The sequence below is a fragment of the Aristolochia californica genome, unplaced genomic scaffold, assembly GCF_029961685.1.
Source record: "Aristolochia californica isolate CCGP_79_NKW_82.1479 unplaced genomic scaffold, dmAriCali1.0.hap1 SCAF_13, whole genome shotgun sequence".
Lineage (NCBI taxonomy): Eukaryota > Viridiplantae > Streptophyta > Magnoliopsida > Piperales > Aristolochiaceae > Aristolochia > Aristolochia californica.
In genome coordinates, this window is record NW_027181804.1 from 28,388,217 (window position 1) to 28,413,304 (window position 25,088).

Here is a 25,088-nt window from a genome sequence, read left to right on the forward strand (position 1 = left end):
TGACAACAATGATATTATCTCTATATTGCTATTAAAAAATAACATAAAATTCAAAATAACATTGACCTGAATGTATAAAATAATAAGTAAATATAAAATAAAATATTAATTTTTAAATCATCCTCTTCAACTATAACAATAGAAATAAAAAGCAAATGAAACTTATATCAACAACAAGTCAATATTTATTTATTTTCTTTTTATTAATCCTAATTGTAATCCTCAATTGTATTTTATTTCTTTTTTTGTTTTTTCTACAAAACATTACTAACATAAACCTTGTGTACTAAAACGAACAAATATCGACCTCTAATGACGTACTCAGAAAAAACACAAGGTTGGATAATAATTTCATTCCCACCTTGTTTCCCTTTACCTCAACCTCGTCCTTGCCTCCTTCAGTTGTGGTCGGTTTTGGGTTTCTAAAAATTGAACTCGGACCTCTAAACCCAACCTTATAAAAGAGTTTGAAGGGAGAAAATTAACTTTAATTTGCCCTGTTTCTCTTTCCCTTTCTACCCCATTCTAGCCCAAAAACCCAAACCCAATCCCAATCCCACCCCCATTCCTTTTCACTTCACCCTATTCTTGCCTCGATTGGGGTCAAGTTTTTAAAAATCCAACTCTTAGGAGGGGTTAGTCCAAAATAAACAAGAATGAATTACTCCCGCATTACTTGGGGGATGTTATGGTCCTGGGTTAAGTACCTATTTCTTCCGCTCCTAATAGGCTGGTCTTATGGGTAGTGTTGGTTAGGTGTTTAACATTTGGTATCAGAGCTTGCTCCCTTGTCACGTGTTTGAATCCCGGAGGGGGCGACCTATGCGGAGGGTGCGACCTTGACGGAGTAGGCCACCGCACGTGCGGAGGGGGCGACCTTGGCGGATTGGGTCGTCGCTAGAGTGGGTCACAGCAAGTGGGCTGCCGTGGACGTCGGCCAGCTAAGGAGAAGTATGATGTTATGGTCCTCGGTTAAGTACCTATATCTTTCGCTCCTAATAGGCCGGTCTTATGGGTTGTATTAGCTAGGTGCTTAACATTGATGTTGTGGACTCAATAGCACACTGAGTCACACAACGAAGGAGGCAACAACAACTCACTCAATAGGATTTATTTCTTATATTACTTTGAGTATGATTTATTTCTTATATTACTTTGAGTAAGATTTATTTCTTATATTGTTTCAAGTAGGAGTTATTTCTAATTACTTTTATATGTAGGGGCATTATGGGTATTATTGTAACCCTAACCCTAAAACTCCATGACGTGATCTATTTAAAGGGAAAGAATGAATGAATGAAGTAAGCTTTGAGATTTTAGAATACCATAGTGTAAACACATGAGATCACCTATTGATCTCGAGTTTAGGGTTACTCCAAAAATCCAACATATCCTTCACCCTCCATTCCCATCCATCTTCATCCATCTTCCATCACCAGCATCCCAAGTAAGAAGGGGAGCTTCCTGCCCCTTTTCCGAGCCCAAAGAGAAGGTTTTTCCTCCTTCTCGGCAGTAGCAACAAGAGAGACCTCAACTCCTCCCTTATCCAGCAGAAAAGTGAGGATCTTTATCCTCAGACCTTGAGCAGCCCTGGTGCAACGTAGGAGCTTATCACAACAGCAAAGAAGAGGTAATAATCTATTCCAAACTCGTGTTTCAAGTTAATTTAGAAAAAGGTTGCCATCTTAGCTAGAGCAGCAACAAAGAGGGCCAAACCCTCTTTGTCGTGATCAAGAAAAGAGAGCAGTTTACTCTAGCAAGCTCAACATTACTGTGGTGTATCCTACCTTTCACAGCAACTCGTTAGGACCATCAAAAGAGGAGCTTTCCTCCTGGCCGAGCACTGGTCAAGAGAAAGACTCACATACAGACCCTTCACCTGAAATGAGCTTTAATTCTAAGTCCAAAATGAAGTGAGATGAATTACTCCAGCATTACTTAGTTCATTAGATTAAGGGGTTAGTGTACAATGAATTATACTTCAAATGAATCATGTCAATTCATTTGCTCAAGTAAAAAACGGGGAATTTAGATTCAGACCTATTTTGCGAATCAAACACTTGAAGTAGTGCGCGATGCTCCTTTTCCCTTCTCCCTCCATTTTCTAATGCGGGAGAAGAGAAATGAAACTTAAATCAACAACAAGTCAATATTTATTTTTTTCTTTTTATTAATCCTAATTGTAATCCTCAATTGTATTTTATTTCTTTTTGTTTTTTCTACAAAACATTACTAACATAAACCTTGTCTACTAAAACGAACAAATATCGACCTCTAATGACGTACTCAGAAAAAAACTGAGGGTTGGATAATAATTTCATTCCTATTTTGTTTCCCTTTAACTCAACCTCGTCCTTGCCTCCTTTAGTTGTGGTCGGTTTTGGGTTTCTAAAAATTGAACTCAGACCTCTAAACCCAACCATATAAAAGAGTTTGAAGGGAGAAAATTAACTTTAATTTGCCCTGTTTCTCTTTCCCTTTCCACCCCATTCTAGCCCAAAAACCCAAACCCAATCCCAATCCCACTCCATTCCTTTTCACTTCACCCTATTCTTGCCTCGATTGGGGTCAAGTTTTTAAAAATCCAACTCTTAGGAGGGGTTAGTCCAAAATGAACTAGAATGAATTACTCCCGCATTACTTTTTGTTCATTAGATTAAGTTGTTAGTGTAGAATAAATTACACTTCTTTTGAATCACGTCAGGTAATTGAATCAGGCAAAAATCGGGGAAAGTTAATTCAAACCTATTTTGCGAATCATCCACATGAATCGTGCACAGGACGCGTTTCTCCTCCCAAATTTACGAAGGTTTAGAAATGAGAATTAATCGTCAGTTGGATCAGAAGAGGATGAAGAAGAAGAGAGTGTTAGTGTTAGTGATTGTTCGTACTGGAGCCAAAAGATCTAGACCCTCTATAGGGAAGCCAAACTTGATGTCAATGCAGCTCTCGCGCTTCTTGACCGCCTCCACCTCTATGGTTACCGACCCGATTCACCGAACCTTGTCGCCATCGGCCTTGCGCTTTGTCAGGATGGCCGCTTCTCCGAGGCCCATCAATGCCTTCTGCTTTCTCCTTCCTACCCTAATCATGGGAGGTTGAGCCTCTATCGTAGAGCCTCTCGGCCTCCCGACCTCTCTTCTCCCTCTCGGTGTACCGTCAGAGCGCCACCTCCGTCATTGTTGCTCACCAGCCCATTGTAGTCTCCTGCCATTATCGGCGCTGAGGAAGACGAAGTTTAATTTTTCCTATTACAAAAAATTAAACCAGTGTCATAAAAATAATAATTTATATTTTTATTATAAAATAATTTATTTATTTATTCAATATATTCATTTTATAATTATTGTATTAAATTAATGATTTAATAGTCAAAATTAAAATATTGTTAAAATAAATATTTGATAAATTATTTTTGTTTAATTATCCCATTGCTATAATTAATTAAACCAATGGTTTTAAATTTTTTGACAATATATTATTAATTAATAATACATAAAAATATATATTATGTTATTGATAAAATAATTTATTTATTAGTTTATTATATTAATTTTTTTATTACTGTATTAAATTAGTGGTTTTTAATGTTTAAATATATCTTATCCTATTAAAAATAATTTATTTATTTATTATATTCGTTTATGTTATTTTTTACTTTTATTTATTTTTTTATAATTTATTCTAATCACGCGTAATTATTATATTAATTTATAATAAACTGTAATCATTAAGTAATATAATATAGTCTTTTATTAATTAGTTTATTAGTATATTTTAATCTACACATTAAATCACTTATAAGAATAATAATCATGTTTATTTTGGTTAATTATCTGTTTAGGCATATGTTCTATTTAAGTAGTTTACAAAAAGTTACCCATTCTCTTATTTATATCACATTTTTCATTTTGGGGCACTACCACTAGAATTTGTTTTCCAATGCACTTGAACTCGTCTATACTAACACCCAAGGATGAGTTGCAGTTGAATCAATTCATTTAAATTGAATTGAAATCTTCACTTCATTTCAAGTTTATTGTGGAGTAACCCTTAACTCCCTATCCCCACAAAATAGTCCAACCAGGAGTTGAAAAACCGACCCCAACCCCCATGTTTTCTTTTTCCTCGACCCAACCTAGAGTTAGAAAACCTACCCCAACCCACCCCTTTTTCTTTTTGCCATGACCCAATCCATTCTTGCCCAAAAAGGCCCAGCTTTGACCGCAAACCTCTGTTTTGCTTTCCATTGGCCCCAACTCCAATCTGCCACGTCTCCTTTTCCCTTGATCCCATTCTTGCCTAAAAACCCCAACTTCTAAATCCAACCAAAATATTTTGACCTTGATAATTCTCTCCTCCCCAACATTTCCTGGATTTTTCACGTTTGAGAATTTTTAGTAAGCGTATGAGTTTCTAATGATGGATATTCACTGCCATTATCAACAAAAAAACTTCTATTATTTCTTAATTTTCCTAAAATTTTCTCTGCTTAAATTGTAGTAGATTTCCTTATATTTTAGATATGAGACAACTAAAGAGGGCATCCAACTTAATCAATTGACCAATCAGAAATAAAGGTTTTCATGAAGAAAAAAAAAATTCAATCCCTCTGGTACACATATATATATATATATATAACTTAATCAATTGACCAATCAGAAATAAAGGTTTTCACGAAGGAAAAAAAAGTTCTATCCCTCTGGTACACACACACATATATATACATATATATATATATATATATATATATATATATATATATATATATATATATATATATATAGATACATATATATATATATATATATATATATATATATATATATATATATATAGATACATATATATATATATTGTCTCGCGTGAATTGGAGCCGCGGACACACACTTCTTCCACCTGCTAAAAATCCAGCAAAGACGTTCTTACGTTCCTGAAACTATTCCATCGAAATCCTTATTAAGCACTCCTGAAAGTGAAGTAAGAACATGCCTCAAAGATATGCAAAAGGTTGACAGCCTCAATTTTCAACAGAGCGCAACATCTTCAGGAGGCTATATTGCCATTGAAGCCACATTTTTTTTGCCAAAATTCGTCGCAATTTTGGAATGCTCTTTACATTCATTGCTGCAATGTTATGACCTAGCAGGGGATGCTTAACAGCCGACGAACCACCAATCAGGAAACCTTGGGTAGAGCCAGTGTTTCATGTCTCTGCATCTTGGGCAATAATTAACTTAAAATCTGAGCATTGTAATTTGAAAGTTGAAAAAATGCAATTTGAAATCCAGTCAAAACCATTTTGTTCCTTACCTGACAGTTTCCAAATATTCTCTTTTCTTAATGTCGAACCTATAACCATTAGTGAAACTTGATCCCCAGATCTCACATCTTTTTTTTTTTTTAAATGTTGGACCCATAAACACCGTGAAACTTTATCCTCAGATCTCACAAGATTAATAAACTTTTTGGACACAGTCATCGATTGAATGTATATCAATTGAGTGTAAGAAGTTATAATATGCATATTTGATATCAAATTGCATATCATACCCTGTTAGAAGAAAGCCCAAGTCAATCGAGATTCAAAGAGATGATGCAATGTTCCAATCATCAAATAACCTGAGTAGGAGACAAACTCACAATAATTTATAGCAATTGTCCTTCCTCCACTGTCTGGAGTCTGTCTGACATAATGATACCACATGCTCGGCCTGTATTATCATAAATAATCAACATTTGTGATCTCATCCGTCTGATAATGAAAGTTAGACAGTGACACGCAACAACCATAATTGGAAGTAACACATTGTGTGATACCTTGATGTAGCAAGTTATGCAGTGAAGAAGTTATAAGAAACAGGTAATTGCAGACAAACAGTTGTAGCCAACAGATTGAAACTAACATGCAGATGAGTACCAATTTAAACAAACATAATTATTTTTTGCTTCTGAATTGACAACATCGGTATTTAAGATCATTTAAAAAAAAACATCGGTATTTAAGATGAGAAGGTAAAATGTTCCAAATATATCACTGTAGTCTATGGACTAAAGACCGTACACACTTATCTCATGTGTAATTAGCATGAAGCACAACTTTTTCACTTCCTTCTTGCGGTCAGAAATGAGAACTTCTCTAGGGAACTAGTCACAAACGACTCTCTCACTATCCTTCTTAGAGGCTTCTTCAGTTGCATCTTTCATATCCTAGCTGTTTATTTAAGACTTCAGATTTGTTGAAATCTGGCCTTTTGAATTCATTGATTTGTCTCATCAATAAAATCATTGATAACCTTCTGAAAGGCTTATTCGTCCATCCAACCTGGTTCTGCTAGGTTCAATTTCCTAACAAAAAAATTGATATTTAATTACTCCCATACAGGCATTCTATGATAAATCATTGGAGACCCGATCCATGTTAGCCAAAAAGGTGTTCAAAGGACCTGTTCATGGAGAACCTCTTCAATTCTTTTCTTTTTTCTCCTGAAATGAGATGACTAAAATGTTATACAGGAATAACATCCACATCAGTCACTTCTCGTTACCTACTTATGATGAGCCTGGAAGCTGAACCCAGGTACAAGAGTCGGGTCCTAGCATAGGGCCATGGGTGTTCCTAAGGATGGGATTAGAAGTACTCCAGAAAGGTGTTCGAAGGACCTGTTCATGGAGAGCGTCTTCAATTCTTTTCTTTTTTTCTCCTGAAATGAGATGTCTAAAATGTTATACAGGAATAACATCCACATCAGTCACTTATCGTTACCTATTTATGATGAGGCTGGAAGCTGAACCCAGGTACAAGAGTCAGGTCCCAGCATAGGGCCGTGGGTGTTCCTAAGGATGGGGTTAGAAGTACACATCTTAACTCAAGAACACAAGGCCACAGAAAAACAAATTTTGGCACCAAAACCAAAACATTAAAAAAGAAAAAAAAAGCTTTCTAACTAGAAAAAGTGCCTCTTTGCAAACCAATCTCTACCAACACACTGTACTACAAAAGAAGACCGTAAAAATCATTTCTCAGCAGTACTAGCATTAGTTTATCCATCTTACGAAACTAATGAAGCTTTTTATGTCTTCACATTCATAAACACCAAATCAGTCCTGAAAGATATCCTATAAATTCTACACATCCCAAAAACCATACAGGTAAATTCCACCAAAAAAAAAAAAAAAAAAAAATCTGTGGTAAGACAGGTTAGCAGAGAGAAAGCCTCCCTATAACCAAAGACAGTGTTGGGCACTTCTTAGAAACTACAAGTAATAGGTAAGAAAGTTGGATTAGGTTACAGTGGGTCTAGAAACAGATATGCAGAAGAATTACAGTGAAATATAGGCTTTGCTCTTATAAAAAAGGTTTCTTTTAGATTTGATGATTTGTTTTTCTAAAATTTGGTTGACTCACGGTCAACAGAAGAAGAAGATCGCACGTAACTGATCAATTACCACATAGGCAGCGTACATGGCAAAAACAATGAAAATATTTTTTTTCCGAATTTTCACAATAATATCAATACTGAGTATTAAGTTCACAATAATATCAATATTTTTTTTTGAGAAGAGTTATAAATGTATTCAAAAGAAAAAATACAAACCTAGAGACTAAAAAGACATTTCCTCCACAACAAGATGTTGGAGGGTAACTCCTTTTTTAGCTTGAACATCGGCTAAATGATTAGCGGATCTTGGAACATGTTTCCAAGTACATAATAAAACAGAAGTTAAATTACAAATTTCATCAAAAATCTTCCAATGACGCCAAGGAGGTTTTGATGGCTTGGAGCACCAGTTTATAATGACTTGAGAATCCCCTTCAATCAAGAGAGCACCGTCCTTTTTTTGTTTGAAGAGCTTCAGCCCGTTGAGCAAGCCATGTAATTCCGCACAAGTAGAGTCTGACACTCCAATTGGACCCGCATAAGTGAAGAGAAGATTCGTTTAATCATCGTGAATTACTCCACCAAATCCAGCTGGGCCCGGACACCCGAAAGCACTTCCATCAAAATTTAATTTAAAGTGTCCAGGAGGAGGTCTAGTCCATTCTAACATAATAGGAACCTTCGAAGTAAGAGACATTTTCGCAACATTTCTCCAATTTTCCCCTCATATTTGTTGCTCTTAGATCACAGAATTCTTTGCGAAGGAAAACCCAAGAGCTAACTTGACCGACTATCTGATCACAAAGAATATTTCGAGGAATAGCTTTCTGATTGAATTTGCGATTGTTTCTTTCTTTCCATAAATTCCACGCAATGTGTCCAACACAACAAGATATTAAGATTTTTCCTAACTTCGGAAGACGAGAGCTAACCAAAGTTAAAATAGTGTTTTGCAAATCTTGCGAAGGGCAATATAATAAACCGATTTTGTCCATTAATTCGGTCCAAATCTTATGAGCATATTCGCAATGTAGAAGCGTGTGATCTGCTGTTTTAGGAGATGTGTTGCAAAATGGGCATTCTGGATTGGAAATATTAATGCCTCGTCTTTGCAAAGCGTCAGAAATTAAGATTTTCTTACGACATACCGTCCAGATGAAAAATTTGATGGGAGGAGGAATCGGGAGCGACCATGCAAAAGCAGCAGGATGTTCTGCGTGGAGAGGCGGGTATGAAATCATATGATGGTACGTTGAGGCTGTAGAGAACATACCTTGTTTGTTGGGCGTCCAGATGAGTGTATCGGCAGAATTTTTTAAGGCCACACCAGAAAGTAAATTGATCAGACCAGTAGCTTCAATAGCTTCAGAGTCATTTAATGCCCGCCTGAGATGAAGATTCCAACCACCCGAAGACTACCAATGGTCAGAAATCATTGAGCTACGAGATCTTGACAGTTGGAATAAAAGAGGATAACTTTCCTCTAAACAACTAGCCCCGATCCACCAATCCGACCAGAATAGAGTATTTGTACCACTCCCAATATAGCATTTGACGGCAGATTTGAAGGTAGGTAAGAGTTTGGCAATTTTCTTCCAAAGAGGGGATAACTTGTAAAATCTTCCCCCAACCGTCCACCAGCCATTCTCTTTTCCAGATTTAATTGCAACCATTCGGCGCCACAGTAGATTGGGTTGCATGTTGAACTTCCAAAACCACTTTAATAGCAGAGACTTGTTGGTGGTAGCAATGTCGCGAATCCCGAGGCCCCCCATTACAATTGGTTTACAAACATCTACCATTTTACAAGATTAAACTTTTTTTCCCCATTTGGCCCATCCCATAAAAATCTTCTTTTCAAGAATTCAATTCTATCCCGAATAGAAGTTGGACAATGGTACAAAGATAAGAAATAGGATGGAATTCTATGAAGGCATGATTTAATTAGAACCAGTTTACCAGCTTTGGATAAAAAATTTCCTTTCCAAGAAGCCAGACGCTTCTCAAGCCTCTCAACAACCGGAAACCAGGAATTTTTCAAAGGCAGGAAAGGAGTCAAAGGTAAGCCCAGATATGTACTCGGAACTGATGCTACCTTACAACCCAGATAGTTCGCCATTGAGTTGAGAATAGATGCATCAATATTAAATCCAAAGATTGTTGTTTTTTCCCAGCTTATCTTTTGACCAGACGTCATTTCAAAGATGTTCAAGATTGCTTTCATGTGTTTTATTTGTCTCATGGACCCTTCTCCAAAAAAAATAGAATCATCTGCAACCTGAAGAATGGGAACGTTTTGGATTGGATCAGAAAAAATAGGACTGAGCCAACCCGAACGTTTAGCAAACCGGATCATAGAGGTAAGGTATTCTCCAATGAGAGTAAAAATAAAGGGAGAAAGGGGGTCTCCTTGTCTGATCACCCTAGAGGCTTTGAAATATCCTCGGGGTTTCCCATTTACCAAAACAGAATAAGAAGGAGAGGAAATACAGCTCCTCATCCAAAATTTCCATCTTGTACCAAAACCCATACGGTCAAAAAGATAATCCACCAGTTTCCAATCAACCCGGTCAAAGGCTTTCTCAAAATCAATTTTCAGAACAAACCTAGGAAGGGAAGATTTTTTGAACGAATCAAGAAGTTCATGAGCAGTTAGAGAAGAGTCCAGGATGTTTCTGTCTCGGATAAAAGCACTTTGACAAGGATTAATTACCTTGTAAAGGATAGCTTTTAGCCGATTAGCCAATAGACGTCCAATAATTTTATATGAACAGGAAGTGAGACTAATAGGCCGAAAATCTTTAGGCTCCTCCGAATTTGTTTTTTTAGGAATAAGTGCAATAAAAGATGCGCCGATTCCAGAGTGAGTAATTCCCACTTGGTGAAAATTGTGAACGAAGGCACATACATCATTTTTTAACAGATCCCAAAAACAGTGATAAAACTCACCATTAAAGCCATCTAGTCCGGGGGCTTTATCTTTAGGAAGGCCAAGCACAGCCCGTTCAATTTCTTCTGAGGAGAATGGTTTTTCAAGATCAACAGGGTCTTCAGTTGAGATGCGCTCGAAGTCGAGCTGATGGATTTTTGGTCTTCTGAAACAGACTTCTGAATATAGCTCTGAGAAATACTTCACCAAAAGGTTAGAAATGGACGCACTATCCGTTACCACTTGGTCTCCGTTACAGAGAGCAGTGATACGGTTAGTCCTCCTCCTGGCCGAGGCGATGGAATGGAAAAACTTTGTATTTCCATCACCCTCAGCCATCCAACGAAATCTTGAACATTGTTTCCAACGGACAGATTCAGAATGAAGAAACGTACGGTATTCAGCATTTAAATTATTTCTAATCAAAAAATCAGTAGGAGAGATTAACCTTTGTTCCTCCAGTAGATCCAGCTCAGAAATGCGGCGGCGAATCGAATCTTTCTGGGAAGCAGCAAAAACTCGGTGATTTTTATCCCACATTCTGATCTTTGTCTTGAGGGCTTTGAGTTTCCGAGGGAGGGCCCAGCCCGGGTTCGGATGATTTTCCAATTCGAGCCACCACGATTTCAAAGAAGGGATGAAAGCCTTGGTTAATAACCAGGCATTCTCAAACCGAAAGGGAGATCTTTCCCATGCAACAGGCCGAGAATTGAGTTGGATAGACCAATGGTCAGATCCTATTTTGTTTAGGACTTGGCCAGAGGTGTTGGGAAAAAGGAGGTTCCATTCTATATTGGCAAAAAATCTGTCCAATTTAGACAAAATGGGGGGGTTCTGACAATTTGTCCAGGTGAAATTTTTCCCCGATAGAGGAGCCTCGGAAAGAGCAACACTATTGATAAAGTCAGAAAAAGCTCTCATGGTTGATGAGGTTCAGGAGGCAGGAGGACTTTTGTCAAAGCAAAATAATGTCGCATTGAAGTCTCCTCCAATGAGCCAAGGGAGGTCCCACAATTGGACAAGCTGAAAGATTTCCTCCCAAAAAGACGCTCGGTCACAGTAACGAGTAGGCCCATATATGCCAGCTAGAGCCCAAGAAGTACCGAGGTTGTGATCCCGGAGCTGGATACCGATTGAGTATCGCCCCGGAAGGACGGAAATAGCATCAAAAGCAGTTGGATCCCAGATGACAATAATGCCCCCAGAATGGCCAATTGCACCCACATGCGCCCACGCTGGGTTGGAGTCATACCATAAATTACACACAATTGAGTAATCAAAAGACTGTATCTTCGTTTCAAGAAGTATAGCAATTTTTGGTTTAACATCAAAAAGCGCTGCTCTGACGAGGGCACGCTTGGCCAGAGAGCCGAGACCTCTTACATTCCATGATAGAACGATCATGGGGAACGGTGGGAGTTGATATTTCGCTCCACAACGCCAGCTTCAGAGTATCCCGCACAAAAGATGTTGGCAAGCTTCGTCATTTCTGAAAATTCTTCTCGAGGAAAGTGTTGTTCCTGTTCTAGCAGGAACAGGAGGAGCTCATCCCGCGGATTGGGAGTGAAGGCCTTGGCTAGGGTAGATTCAGAGGTTATAGTTGGGGGGAGGTCGGACCAAATTGGAGGGATTCCAGAGGGGAAAGCAGGGGGGAGATCATACCAATCATGGGGAAATTCCATTGGAAGGACAGGAGGGGGGTTTGAAGGGGGGGAAGGTGGGGGGGTAGTGTCTTTGATTTTATCTTTGTCAGTGTTTTTTTGGGAAGGTGCAGGGTTACCGAATTTGGCTTCTAGTTTTCCCTGCTTCTTTTTTCCTGGAGTAGGTATACCGGAAAGGGGTGTTGGCAATTTGTTTTCCAGTATTGGTGTGCAAGGGAGGGGTGAAAGTTTTGGGGTTTGGGTTTTCCATGGTGTCCGAGTGGGGGAAGATAATACGAAGGGGGGTGGGGCAGAGGATAGTGGGAGAGTGAATATATAAGGGGGGAGGGGAGTAAAAGGAGGGTTCGAAATCCCAAGTGGATTCATTAGAGAGGAGGGATGGGCTTAGCGGGGCTCGAGGGGTGGCCGTATAAGGGGAGATTTGAGTCAGAGAGGGAGGGTCTGATGGGACGGCGAGAGGAGCGGGATGCTGGGATGGATGGGATGGGTGATGTGGAAGGTTTGAGGTCGGGGGGGTCGCAGAGGGTGATCCTCGATAAGGAGTCGAGAATGTGGGTGAAAGTGGGGGGAAAGGGGATTTATCGAGTTAAAGAAGTTGCGGGATGGGAATGCCAGGCAAGGGGTACGGCTTCGGGAAAAGGAAGATTTAGGCGGCGGAGGGGAGGGGAGGGGAGGGATTTAAAAGTGAAAGGACGGGAGGGTGGCGTGATGTGGACTGAGGGATTGATGTATGGCAGGCGAGTGGTACTGCTTCGGGAATCGAGGAGCGGCGGAGGTGAAAAGGTTGATGTAGAAAGGAAAGGACAGGGCGACGGCGTGATGTAGACTGAGGGGTTTTGGAAATTGACATATGGCAGGCGAGTGGAAATGGTTCGGGAATCTAGGAGCGGCGGAGCGAAAGGGGGTGATGTAGAAAGAAAAGTACGGGGCGACGGCGTGATGTCGACTGAAGGGTGTTGGAGGTTGATGTATGGCAGGCGAGTGGTACTGCTTCGGGAATCGAGGTGCGGCGGTGGGGAAGGGGTTGATGTAGAAAGGAAATGACGGGGCGACGGCGTGATGTGGACTGAGGGGCTTTGGAAGTTGATGTGGTCGACGGCTGTGGATTTGATGGTTGAAAAGGTGTTTTTTTTATGTGTAAAAGTATGGTGCGGGGCTCGAGGTTGCCAGATCGGAGGGGCATTGGATATGTCAATGATTTGAGAGGGTGATGATGATGGTTTTTGGTAAATAGAGAGGTAGGTATGTGGGGGAAAGTGTTTCTTTTTTTGGTTTTTGTGTCGAGGTGAGGTAGAGTTTGACAGTGATGGATGTGAGCATGGGGAAGTAATAATCCCCTTGTCAGGATGTGTCTGTAGATCAGGTTGGGAGATCCTGTCAGATTTTGGGTTTGGGAAGTGGTGTATTGCAGATGTTTTGGGATTGGGGATTGGCACTGTGGCCAAGGGTGATTTCAGAGATAGGATTTTGTCGGCGGAGGCATTAAGAGGGTTACTGTGAACTGGTGTTGATTGGACTGTTTCGGGATATGGGGATTGATTTTGTGTGGTTGGATTTTTTTATTTTTTTTCGGAACCCATGTCCGATTGAACTCCGAGTGATGCTTCCGAGTCAGCAACTGGCGGATCGGCTGAGTCTGGGTTGTGTTTCGTGAGGTTTCTTCCGAGTTGGCTGCTGGGAGGGTTTCCAGATCTCCGAATTCCATGGAGACCCAGATCGTGGTTTTTCCGCAGGAGATATGAAAAAACTGTAAACCACTTACCGGTGATTTTGGCCGGATGAAAATTTTTTCTTTGTGAAGCTGCGTTGGCTGGCTTTCGGCCCAAATAATCTCTCCGAATTCTTTTGTGAGGCATTCCAGAGTATGCCGGCATCGGATTTCCACCGGAAGACCTTTGACAATCACCCATTGCCCCGAGATGGGGGTTGTGAGTTCTGGGCTCCAATTGGTCATGTGGAGGGTCATTGAAATAGTCTCTGTCTTCAGTGAATGTAGTCTCTTGCGGTCCTCCTCCGAATGGCAGTTGATGATCCAGCTCCTCTCATGAGCTTTGATGATGGCTGTGGACATGATATTTCGTTTTTGCAGCCATTCTTGGAGTTGTCTTTTGGTGAAAAAAAATTTCGGGTCTTCCAAAAGCACTGCCAGGGACATTTTGCGCTCGCCCTCAGTTTCAATGTGGGCTGGCAGGGATATAGAGAATTGGTTTTTCTGGGGTGAGAATTGGGGGAGTGGTATTGGTGGTGGTGTTGGATAATTGGTTTGGCAGACCTGAGTCTTCTCTGGTGGAGGATCCGGTGGGAGCGACAGAATTGTCTGGTGTGAAGCGCTGGGTTGTGAGTGGATTTTTGGTGGGGTGGCTAGCTGCTGGAGAATTTGATCAAAGCGTTTCCAACCCATTCCAGAAGTGGAGGGCTGTGGGAGAAAAATCATACCCATTATCATTTGTCCACGTCTTTGGTGGATGATGCATTGAAGAAGTCCTCCATGATACTGGCTGTGTACTTGGAATTCCAGATCGCCGGTGAGGAGTGATCTGCTGTATTTTCTTCCCGTGTTTCCTACTTGGACTTTCCTGAAAATGTCTAGGAAAAAACTGACTGCGGAGATCGGGAGGGAGATGTATGATTTTTTTCGCCCCTCTTGTGCATGAATCTGGATGGCCTCCCCACTCTTCTCCTTCCTCTTTCGAAAAGTCAGCTTTGCTTTTCCATTCCGGAATTCGTATCTGGTCGGATCCTTCGGTGTGAGGATTTCGAGATTACAGTTTGCCATCTCTCGCCTGAACTATCTTCAGAGTCAATAACTTCCTTTTCCCTCTTTTCTTCTTCTTCCGATTGTTTACCTTTTCGTTGCTGCTGCTGCCGGTGCTGCTACCCCAGACTGGTTCGATCTTCGCCTCTTCCTGGGTGCTGTCCTACTAGAGGTGCTGGATCAGAGGGAGTGGTCGTTGAGTGGGAGTTACTTCGTTCCCCAGATGGTTGGTGGGAGGAAATTACTCCTTGACCAACCCCTCGTCCAGCCATCAAGCTCAATAATATCAATATTGAGTACTGAGTAATTCAATTTCTCTTTTGAATTGTACTTGGAAGTACATTCCTTGTTTTACCAATCATTTAACAGACATTCAGGCTAAGGCAAGCATTTCACTCCAATACCTTGTTGTGGAGGAAGGCCCTTTCCTAGGTTTGATTTGTACTTCACTATTCTTTTAATAGTTTATACACATCATTGAAAAAAAAAAAAAAAGAAGTCCACTCTAAAGAGAAGTGACAAAGTCGGTACTACTGACACCAACTTTTAAGTCAGTACTAGCCATACCAAGTATACGAAGCTGGTTGAAGTTGGTAACGTCAGTACCGGCTTTGTCCCAAGTTAGTATAATAAGCATTGTTCCTCTAAAGTCAGTACCACCAGTATTTTGAATACCATTTTCACTTTACCAATTTTACTCTGCCGACTTGAGTGTTTAGTTAGGAAGTTGGTATCCAAATACCCATTTTTAAACTCAATATTTTGGATACCAAGTTAACTTTACCAATTATTTTACTAATGTTTTTAACCCTCTCGTTTTCATGTTTTATCCTAAGTCCATTTTCACCCTGTCACCAATGCCCTAGATGCAGGAAACAATTCTTGCTCACCCTTGCTGTTAGTCACAGCCGTTGTCGCTGGTGCAGCCTCTATCTGCTCGTTGCTCGATTCTTCTCCTCAAAGGTATGACAAAAAAAAAAAAAACTCTTCTTTCTCTTTTCTGTATTGTTTTGTCACCTCGCCAAAAGGTCATTTCCCATTAGTGCACTTTTTTTTTAAAGGATGAGATTTTATTCCAGTAAACAAGACAAATGATTAAGGGAGCATCCTCCTAACAACAAGAGATTGGAGGGAGGCTCCCTCTTTAGCAAGCAAATCAGCAAAAAAAATTGTTGATCTAGGAACATGAGACTAACTACACAAAATAGAAGATACAATCTGAATAATCTGATACAAAAACATTCTAGCGGCGCCAAGGCGGATCATAAGAGGAGGAGCTCCAGCCAATCAGCACCTTGGAGTCTCCTTCCATGAGAAGGGGACCATTTCAGGTGCTCATCGATAGATAATGAGCCCCTGGAGAAGGGCATAAAGCTCAACAACAGTAGAATTAGAAATCCCTACAGGGCCTTAGTAAGTAATAAAAGGGGTGTCATCTGCATCACGAAATACTCTGCGAAGCCAGCTTTTCTATGGTTACTAAGGGCAGTACCATCAAAATTGAGCTTAAGGGTTCCCACATGAGGTGGCTGCCATTCAATCAAAGTACGGAGCTTGGGAGGTGTAAACATTTGAGCCACAACAAGCCAGTTAGTACAGAGAAGGGCGACCCTTAAGCTATCAACCTCCTCTCTTGTATGTAGTCACGAAGACACGTGCCGAGTAATGCAGGTTGTGACTTCTTTCACACTACCCTATTTGCAATTAAGTCACCAATAATTTCTTTCCTTCCAAAAGCACCAAAGAATGTGAGCAAGACACACCGAAAGGAGAATTTTTCCCAACTTTGGAATATTAGTCTCAGACACCATTTGACTCATGGTGATGAGATCTCTTGAGAGGCAAATCTAAAGACCCATGTTGTCAAGAAGAGAGGACCAAACCCGCCAAGTAAACAGTGAAGCAGAAGGCAATTGACACTTTCCTCCCAAACACTGCATGGAGGGCAAAGGATGCATAGATTCGATAGCATGAAGGCACAAATTTTGGCCTCAGATGAAATACATAACCTCTCTACTACCTTTAAGAGAGCTGAAAAGATTGTTGTGCCTAGAGCTGGAAAAGACACAAAGTAGGTGAAGCTACTGCCCTTAATACATCAGATACGATATCTGATTCTATTGATCCGTCCAAGGGACACACAAGGACTGGTAGAGGCAAATGTAGAGATAATTCTGGCAAAGGGAGAGGCCGATGAGATTGTAAATCTGAGTGTGATTGTGTTCACTGTGGACGCACCAATCATTACTCAAATAGATGATGGGTAAAATTTGGGAAGCCTGGTAGGCAAATGCTATTACACATGAAGTTACAACACCAGGGTCTGAAACTACAATTACACTTGGTACTCCAGATGAATTATAAAAATTGATCCAACAGCAACAACAACAGATTTCCCAAAGTATGGCACAACTATCTATTCCCTTTGCATCCTTAGCACATACGACTCCTTCTGTAGGTATGACAACACTCTGAGTGTCTCATTCCCCATCTTAGGTTTTTTATTCTAGTGCCACAAAACACATGTCAGGTATGTTCTCACTATTTTTTTATTTAAAATAGTTTATTCTCATTAAGCATGTTAATCTTGTGGATGGGTCAGTTTCACCAGTATAAGCAGTGGGAAATGTTACCCCTACACCTTTTCTTTCTCCTCAATTTGCACTGTTAGTTCCAAAATTTCCTTTAAATCTGTTGTTCGTCAGTCAAGTGGCTAAGTCTATGAAATGTTACCCCTACTCATTGTGCCTTTCAAGATCTCATGACGAGGAAGATGATCGGTTCCACTCGTGAGAGAGGGGAACTATACTATCTAGATAGCCACAACCTAGACAATACTTTACATGCACTACACACAAATAATTCACCTCTTCAGTGGCATCTCAGACTTGGTTATCCATCTCCAGAAAACTGATTCAAGTAGTTCCAGATTTTCCTTCTAGTATTGCTTTTTTATGTAAGTCATGTCAACTAGGCATCACTGGAGCTCCTTTCCTATTTCATCTAATAAGACAAGTAAACTTTTTGAGCTTGTCCACTCAGATGTCTAGGGTCCTTGTCCTGTGACTAGTCAGTTTGGTCATAGGTATTTTATTTCCTTTATTGATGATTTCAATAGATATACTTGGGTTTATCTCATGCGACAAAAATCTGAAGTTTTTTATGTATTTCAGCTATTGTATAATGAAATAAATAATTAGTTTGCAATATCCATATCTCGCATACAGACAATGCTCTTGAGTTTATGAATCGTAAATTTGGCTCTTTCTATCAGTCCCAAGGAATCATTCATCAGACTTCTTGTGTGTTCACTCCACAACAAAATATTGTTGTTGAGCGCAAAAATCGTCATTTTCTTGAGGTCGCTCGCACTATACTGATTCATATGAATGCACCTAAGACTTATTGGGGTGATGTTGTTCTTACTGCAAGCTTTCTGATAAATAGAATGTCGTCTTCTGCTCTTGATGACAAGATTCCTATTCAGGTTGTTTTACCTACTACACCTTCGTTTCTAGTGTCACATCAGGCCTTTGGGTGTGTATGTTTTGCACATGTATTTGATTAGTCAAAGGATAAGTTGTCTCCACGGTCTATCAAGTGTGTCTTTCTGGGGTATTCTCGAACACATTAAGGGTACAAATGTTATTGTCCATCTATGAGAAAAACATTTGTTTCTACTCATGTTACCTTCTTTGAGAATGTTTCATTTTTTTAATCTTCTAAATTTGAGTCGGTTCCACCTAAACCCTCTATACCTAGTCCGGTTATTCCTCTTCCAGTTGATGAATGTGCTCCAGCCACACGAGATGCTCCTACTGAAAAACCACTGCAGGAATACCAATACCGACAACAACCATCACATTTTGATCCAAACCTCCTCCTCACATCCGACCATGATTCTTCATCGTCTCCAGATCCTGAGGTAAGTGATCTGCACCTTCCTATTGCCCTTCGGAAAGGTGTTCGTAAAAGCACCCGTCATCCTTTATCTCATTTTGTCTCTTTTGATTCCTTGTCTAATAACTATCGTAAGTTTGTCACTATTCCTTCTTCAATGCAGGAGGTCTTGTTGCAACCTCATTGGAAGAATGCCATGAATGTTGAGATAGAAGCATTAATTGATAGAGGGACTTAGGAGTTATGTGACTTACCTACAGGTGCTATTGTAGTTGGGTGATGGGTCTATACTATTAAATATAACTCGGATGGATCAACTGAACAATATAAGACTCGTCTTGTTCCCAAAGGGTATAGACAAACATTTGAGGTGGATGTTTTTTAGACTTTTTTCTCAGCTTGCTCGCTTATCCTTTGTTCATATACTTATTTTTGTTGCAGTCCATCATAGATGGTCTCTATTCCAGCTAGATATTAAAAATGTCTTCTTATATGGTGACCTTGAGGAAGACGTCTATATAGAGTAACCTCCATGGTACGTTGCTCAAGGGGAGCACATAAGGTATGTCGACTAAAGAAAACTCTTTATGGCTTAAAATAGAGTTCGCGAGCTTGGTTTGAAAATTTTAGTTAAGTAGTTATATCCTTGGGATTTCATTGAAGCCATTGTGATCACTCATTATTTATTCTAAAATGACCATTTGGAATTATTATCTTATTGGTATATGTAGATGATCTCATCCTATCTAGGAGTGACAAATCAAGTATTTAAACAGTTAAATCCATTTGGCAAATCACTTTCAGACTAAGGATCTGAGTCAATTAAAATATCTTCTAGGTATTGAGGCAGCATGAAGCAAAGAAGAAACAACACTAACTCAGAATATGGTTTTTTGGGGACTAAACCTATGGATACACCTATGGAGGTAGGACTTGATCTTCATGATGATCAAAGTCCAGAACTAAAAGATAAAACAATCTATCGAAGGTTAGTAAGCAAATTCATCTATGCTATAATTACTAGACCAGATATTTCATTTGCAATGAATGTAGTGAGTCAGTTCATGGAGCATCCACGTAAGATTCACCTAGAATCTGCATGAATCATGAGATATCTAAAGGAAGCACCAGGAAAAGGACTCCTTTTCAAACTTAATAATCACTTGAGGATTGTAGCTTTCTCTGATGCGGATTATGCAGGCTCCAAGCTGGACAAAAAATCAACCACTGGATACTGTGTATTTCTGGGAGGAAATCTAGTGAGCTATAAAAAGTAAAATGTTAATTGTTCAGTCCAGTGCAAAAGTTGAATATAGAGCAATGGCCCACACTGTTAGTGAGCTAATGTAGATAAAATTTGTTGTCTAGGAATTTGGCCTCGATCAAAAGGATCCTAGGACTATGTGTAGTGATAACCTGGCGGCAATCTTCATAGCAAACACTTCAGTCTTTCATGAAAGAAAAAAAACATATAGAGATAGATTGTCACTTCATCCAAGATGCAGCAATGAGGAAAAAAGTAACTACTCCATATGTTACGTCTGGTGATCAACTTGGCGATATCACAAAAACACTGGAAAAACGTGAATTCTTTTGCAACAAGCAAGGATTACTCGACATATACTCTCTAGCTTGAGGGGGTCTTGAAAAACAAGAACTGGGGCATTTTGGTCATTTTACCTTGTCGTTATTTATATTTTTTATGTAATCTTATTCTACATGTCAAATTATGTCAATGGACCAAATTTCATGTAAAAGGGACTTTTAGAATAGGAGATATAGAGAATTAGGGTTTTCATTTAAAAGTAGGGGCAATGTTGTAAATTGTACTCAACCCTACGCTATAAATAGAATCTAGGGGATGTCCAAGTCCCTTGTTTCATTTTCTTTCTCAATTTTCTCTTCTCCACTTTCTCTCCCTCTCATTCTCTCTCTTCAACTTTCTTTCTTCTTACTTTTTTTTCAAAAAGGTATAGAAATCCTAATGCATTTCTCCACCGCCTATGCGTATTTGCTCATCATCGGCTGGAACAGCACCACTCCTTGGCACGATGCAATCATCACTTGGAGACTCTCGGCTCCCCCAAAGGTTAAGTTCTTCTTCTAGTGTGCACTTCTTAACGAAATTTAGACGGCCGATTACCTTCGGAAGTGCGACAACACTAGTCCTTACAACTTATGTCCTTTTTGCAACCAGTGTGAAGAGGCAGTTCCGCATCTCCTCATGCATTGCCATTTCTCCTGGAGCATCTGGACCAGAGTTCTTCAACTTGTCGGCGTTCAATTCTATTTGCCTCAAAGTTTGCTTGATGCCAACCTTACCCTCTTGGATCCCAATCTCCCCAAGCTAGGCAAGATTATGGTCTCAACATGCCTTGCCCATATACCGTGGATCTTATGGAAGGAGAGGTATAATAGGAGGTTCAACCAAGCTTATCATTCCATTAATGAAATCACCACGGTGGTTGTTGGTCATATCTCCTTATGGCTTGCGTTCCCAGAAGGAATTAACCAACTTTGTTGGTATCTCTTTATGTTCCAATTGGTGCTTCATCGCTAATATGGTTGTTCCTCCTCGCCCCCCAGCTTGTATCCCATGGCAACCACCTTGGCACAGTTCCATCAAACTCAATTTTAATGGAAGTGCTTGTGGGAACCCCAGGTTAGCTGGTTTCGGTGGTGCATTCCGGAATAATGACGCCAACATTCTGATCTCATATGCTGGCCCAATGAGAATATCTGATTCCAACTCTACTGAAATCTTCGCTATCTTTCATGGGCTCTTCATATTCAGCGATCGTCTCACCGGCCCTCTCATTGTTAGAAATAATTCTCAGGCAATGATCAATTAGTGCTCCTCCTCCATGACCCCTCTGTGGTACCATTGGCCGATCTTCCACCGTATATCAGATTTAATCTCTAGTCTTCATTGTATTTGGATCCAAGTACCACACTTAGCTAATTCACTAGCTGATGCTCTTGCAAAGAAAGGAGCCTCCCTCCAATCCCTTGTTGTAAAGGGAGGGCTCTCCGTTGATCGACGCTGTATTTTTGGTTTTTGTTTTATACATTATCATTTCTCTCTCAAAAAAAAAAAGAACAGGTATAGAAGAGTCTTACATGACTTACACATCAAGAAGCCTCACAGAGTAACAATACATATGGCAAAGTCTTACCAAAGTCTTATGGAAGGAAGTCTCACAGAGAGGTCTCCGTTAAAAAGTGTTTACATATGTTAGTATTTTATTCTTATTTAGTTGTTTAGTTACTCTGGGACTTATTTTTAAGTGTTCGACTTTTGGTGTAACTGGGATATGGGTAGTTTAATAGTAATCTAATTCTACTTATTCCTACTAATCATTGTAAACAGCGATAATCAAATCAATGAATTATTTCCCTTTTCCAAAAATCCAATATTTCCCAACTCTCTTCTATGTGCAAGTCGTTTGAGATTAGCAGCATTAGACGTTTCAAGCTAGTACAGCGAAAAGTAGTCACAAAAAGCAGTCGAATCTTGGTATTTAAGCCTAAGTACACGAAACTCGAAGTCTCTCAGAAATATATTGGACAATTAATGCAAACATATTAGCAAAAGGGAAACAATTGCAACAGGAAATATCAAAAGTTTTGGTGATTGTCATCTAAATGTTTATCATATATTTGATATGGTGTATAGCCATTTTTATAGAAAGAGCGAGTATTGAAGAGGATACTGAATGGAAAAAACACGTTAACGGGAAGAAGACCCAATGGCGAGGTGACAAGAAAGAGTGGGAGAACATGCATAAAAGAGAGAGGAGTTTATTTGTCATACCATTGAAGGGTAGAATCGAGCAGTGAGTGGAGTAGCGAGTGGGGCGGATAGAGGCTGCACTAGCGATGGTGACTGGCAGTGATGGTGAATGTCATTTGTTTAGGGCAACGACTACAGGGTGAAAATAGACTCAGGATAAAAGGTGAAAACAAGAGGGTTAAAAACGTTAACAAAAAATTGGTAAAGTAAACTCGGTATCCAAAATACTGAGTTTAAACTCAGTATCCAGAACATTAACTTCCTAACTAAACAGAGAAGTCGGTAGGGTAAAATAGGTAAAGTGAAAATAATATTCAGAATCCTGGTTGTACCAACTTCAATGTTGGTATTGGTAGTACCAACTTTAATGATGGTATTGATGGTACCGACATTAATGTTGGTATTAGTGATACCGACTTCAGAGGAATAACGCTTAGTATACTAATTTGGAACAAAGACTGTTGACTTCAACCCGCTTATTATACTCAGTAGGGCCAGTAGTAACCTTAAAGTCGGTACTAGTAGTATCGACTTTGTCACTTCTCTTCTTAGTGAACTCAGTACTTGCAGTACCTATATTATTGCAAAAATTAAAAAATATTTCAGTTGGCAGTTGACCGATTACTTAGAGCGTGGAAATGTCATCCTTTTAAATATTTTCTGTTGACAGTCAGTCAACCAAATTTAGAAGAAAAAATATCGTCAAATCTAAAAAAACCCAAAATAAAAAAGAAGATTAGATTTTGCAGTGAAAGAGGCAAACTTACAGGTAGAGAATTTCTCCAGCTTTAACTGTACAGTGAAAGGGCTCCGGACCAGAAAAAAATCTAGGGAATAATGATATTTGCTGTTCTCGTGTCGAAGACGAGGGGAAAGGGTTGACACTGCACCAAGGAACGTATCTCAATGGTTTCTCGAGTTCCAAGCTGAACTTCCCTGTTTCCTGCCAAATATAGATGCGAGCATGAATAAAAGAATTGGAGGTATGGTGACGAATAATATAAAATTAAATACTTAACGTTTCGCGGCCGTAGTTCGCAGCTACAAGTGAAGAGTACCATACAAGGCCCTCTGAGAGAGCACAATTGTGCCACAGTTAAAAGTGTAGACTGACTAGCTGACCTGTGAAAAGTTGTAGCAAGCAGCAGGATACTCGCGTACATACATCCGGTGAGCATCGGTAGGAGGGAGGAGGACAAAATGTTTCTCGCCGCTGATGACAGCATAGAGATTCTCGTAGTGATCCTTGTGGAAGGAGGTCTCCGAGCGGTGGTTGCCGATCCAAAGATTCACAGCTTCCGGACGGCAACCGAGCGCCTCGGAGGCCCAGGGGATGTGGGATTCCACATCAGGAACCAGAGGGGAATACTCCGACCTGAAGCAATCGTTCTGCTCTTGAGCGTATGCAACAAAAGAACTTGAAGGGGAGGAAGAATCGAAAATGTATTGGAGGGCCAGAGGAAATGGCATCCGCTTAACATGTGCAGAAGCAAAACAAAGAGTAGAGGGGGAGCAAGGATGGGGAACAAGGGCGTCTGCTCGACCGTCCGGGGTGAGGTGAAGAGACACTTCGCGATCGGCGAGGGCTCGACAAAGGTACTCGTCTTGCGTCCAAGCGGAGAGTGCAGGCCAGTGCCGGGTGGCATTTGAGATTATGCAGGGCTTATTTGGCAACACGAATTGCCTCAGAAATTGGAGAGGCGAAGGCGCCGCTTCCAGATGCTCGATAGCGGTGCCCAGACTGAGCTCCCTCACCTCTTGGCACAGCCCCTCAATGGCGGTGCGAACACTATTCGCACTAGCCTTCCGTCCTTCTCTACTCATTGATCCTCTCAATTTTCGACATCAATACTGTCAAAATCTAATCCTAATAATTTATTTATCCACCGTTGTTGAAGCGGAGGGCAAACGTGCTGTTCAAGAAGGTACCAAGGGAGCCATGATCTCCATGGACTAGAAATTTGTGGCCTAATAAGGCGTCCATACAACAAAACCTGCAGTAAGACGTCTATTTCCTTCTCAAAAATTACTATGATGCTGTACGACCCTTTGACATGGACTGAACTACGTGACTGGATACTATCGTTGTAGAGGGATAATGGTTTTACTTTTCTTTTCATTTGTTGTGTAATATGTAGATTGAAAAGTATTAGTAATCTAATATTAGTTTCTTTTTCAAACAAAAAATGCTAAGAAACCTCTATCATGACCATTAATTTGGCTAGTATGGTGTAGCTTGGTTGCCATATTAAGCAAGTTCCCTATGATGAAATTGGGTTAGTGCACTTGAAAAATATTTTTTAGTTTTTTGCTTCTCTTTCTTCTATTTTTATTACAGAGTCGTATCAAGAGGCCCTTCAGCATCCGGGATGGAAGGCGACTATGGATGAAGAAATGCATGCCTTATTTGAAAATCAAACCCGGTCCTTAGCATCACTCTCGAAAGATAAAAGACCGGTTGGTTGTAGATAGGTGTTTTCGGTAAAACATAACCCGGATGGATCAGTTGCTCATCTTAAAGCTTGAATCATTGCTAAAGGTTATACTCAGTGTTATGGGATAGATTACTAGGAGACCTTCTCTCATGTTGCCAAATTGAATTTGGTACGTATCATCTTATCTATTATTGTTAACTCATCGTGGCTCATATATCAATTGGATCTCAAAA

The 25,088-nt window shown here is 40.0% G+C and overlaps 1 protein-coding gene across 2 annotated transcripts; it reads right to left on the reverse strand.

The window, feature by feature from the left end:
- Positions 1–4,871: 4,871 nt before the first annotated feature.
- LOC137948680 (lysine-specific demethylase JMJ32) lies at positions 4,872–24,244 on the reverse strand. Of its 2 annotated transcripts, none has more exons than XM_068794806.1 (5): positions 23,543–24,244; positions 23,188–23,363; positions 5,644–5,714; positions 5,314–5,554; positions 4,872–5,214 (listed from the first exon to the last, which is right to left on the reverse strand). In XM_068794806.1, the coding sequence occupies exons 1-4, from the start codon at positions 24,242–24,244 to the stop codon at positions 5,457–5,459; spliced, it is 1,047 nt and encodes a 348-aa protein (XP_068650907.1). In that variant the 3' UTR covers positions 4,872–5,214; positions 5,314–5,456. The 2 variants fall into 2 exon arrangements, with proteins under 2 accessions (XP_068650907.1, XP_068650908.1); XM_068794807.1 differs by having other exon boundaries at positions 4,872–5,220.
- Between the last annotated feature and the right edge of the window lie 844 nt (positions 24,245–25,088).

Coding starts and splice junctions, on each gene's coding strand:
- LOC137948680 (XM_068794806.1), bottom strand. CDS start 24,244: ATGAGTAGAGAAGGACGGAAGGCTAGTGCGAATAGTGTTCGCACCGCC. Junction 23,364..23,542: donor CTTGCTACAACTTTTCACAG/GTCAGCTAGTCA, acceptor TATATTTGGCAG/GAAACAGGGAAGTTCAGCTT. Junction 5,715..23,187: donor GCTGGAGAAATTCTCTACCT/GTAAGTTTGCCT, acceptor ATGATAATACAG/GCCGAGCATGTGGTATCATT.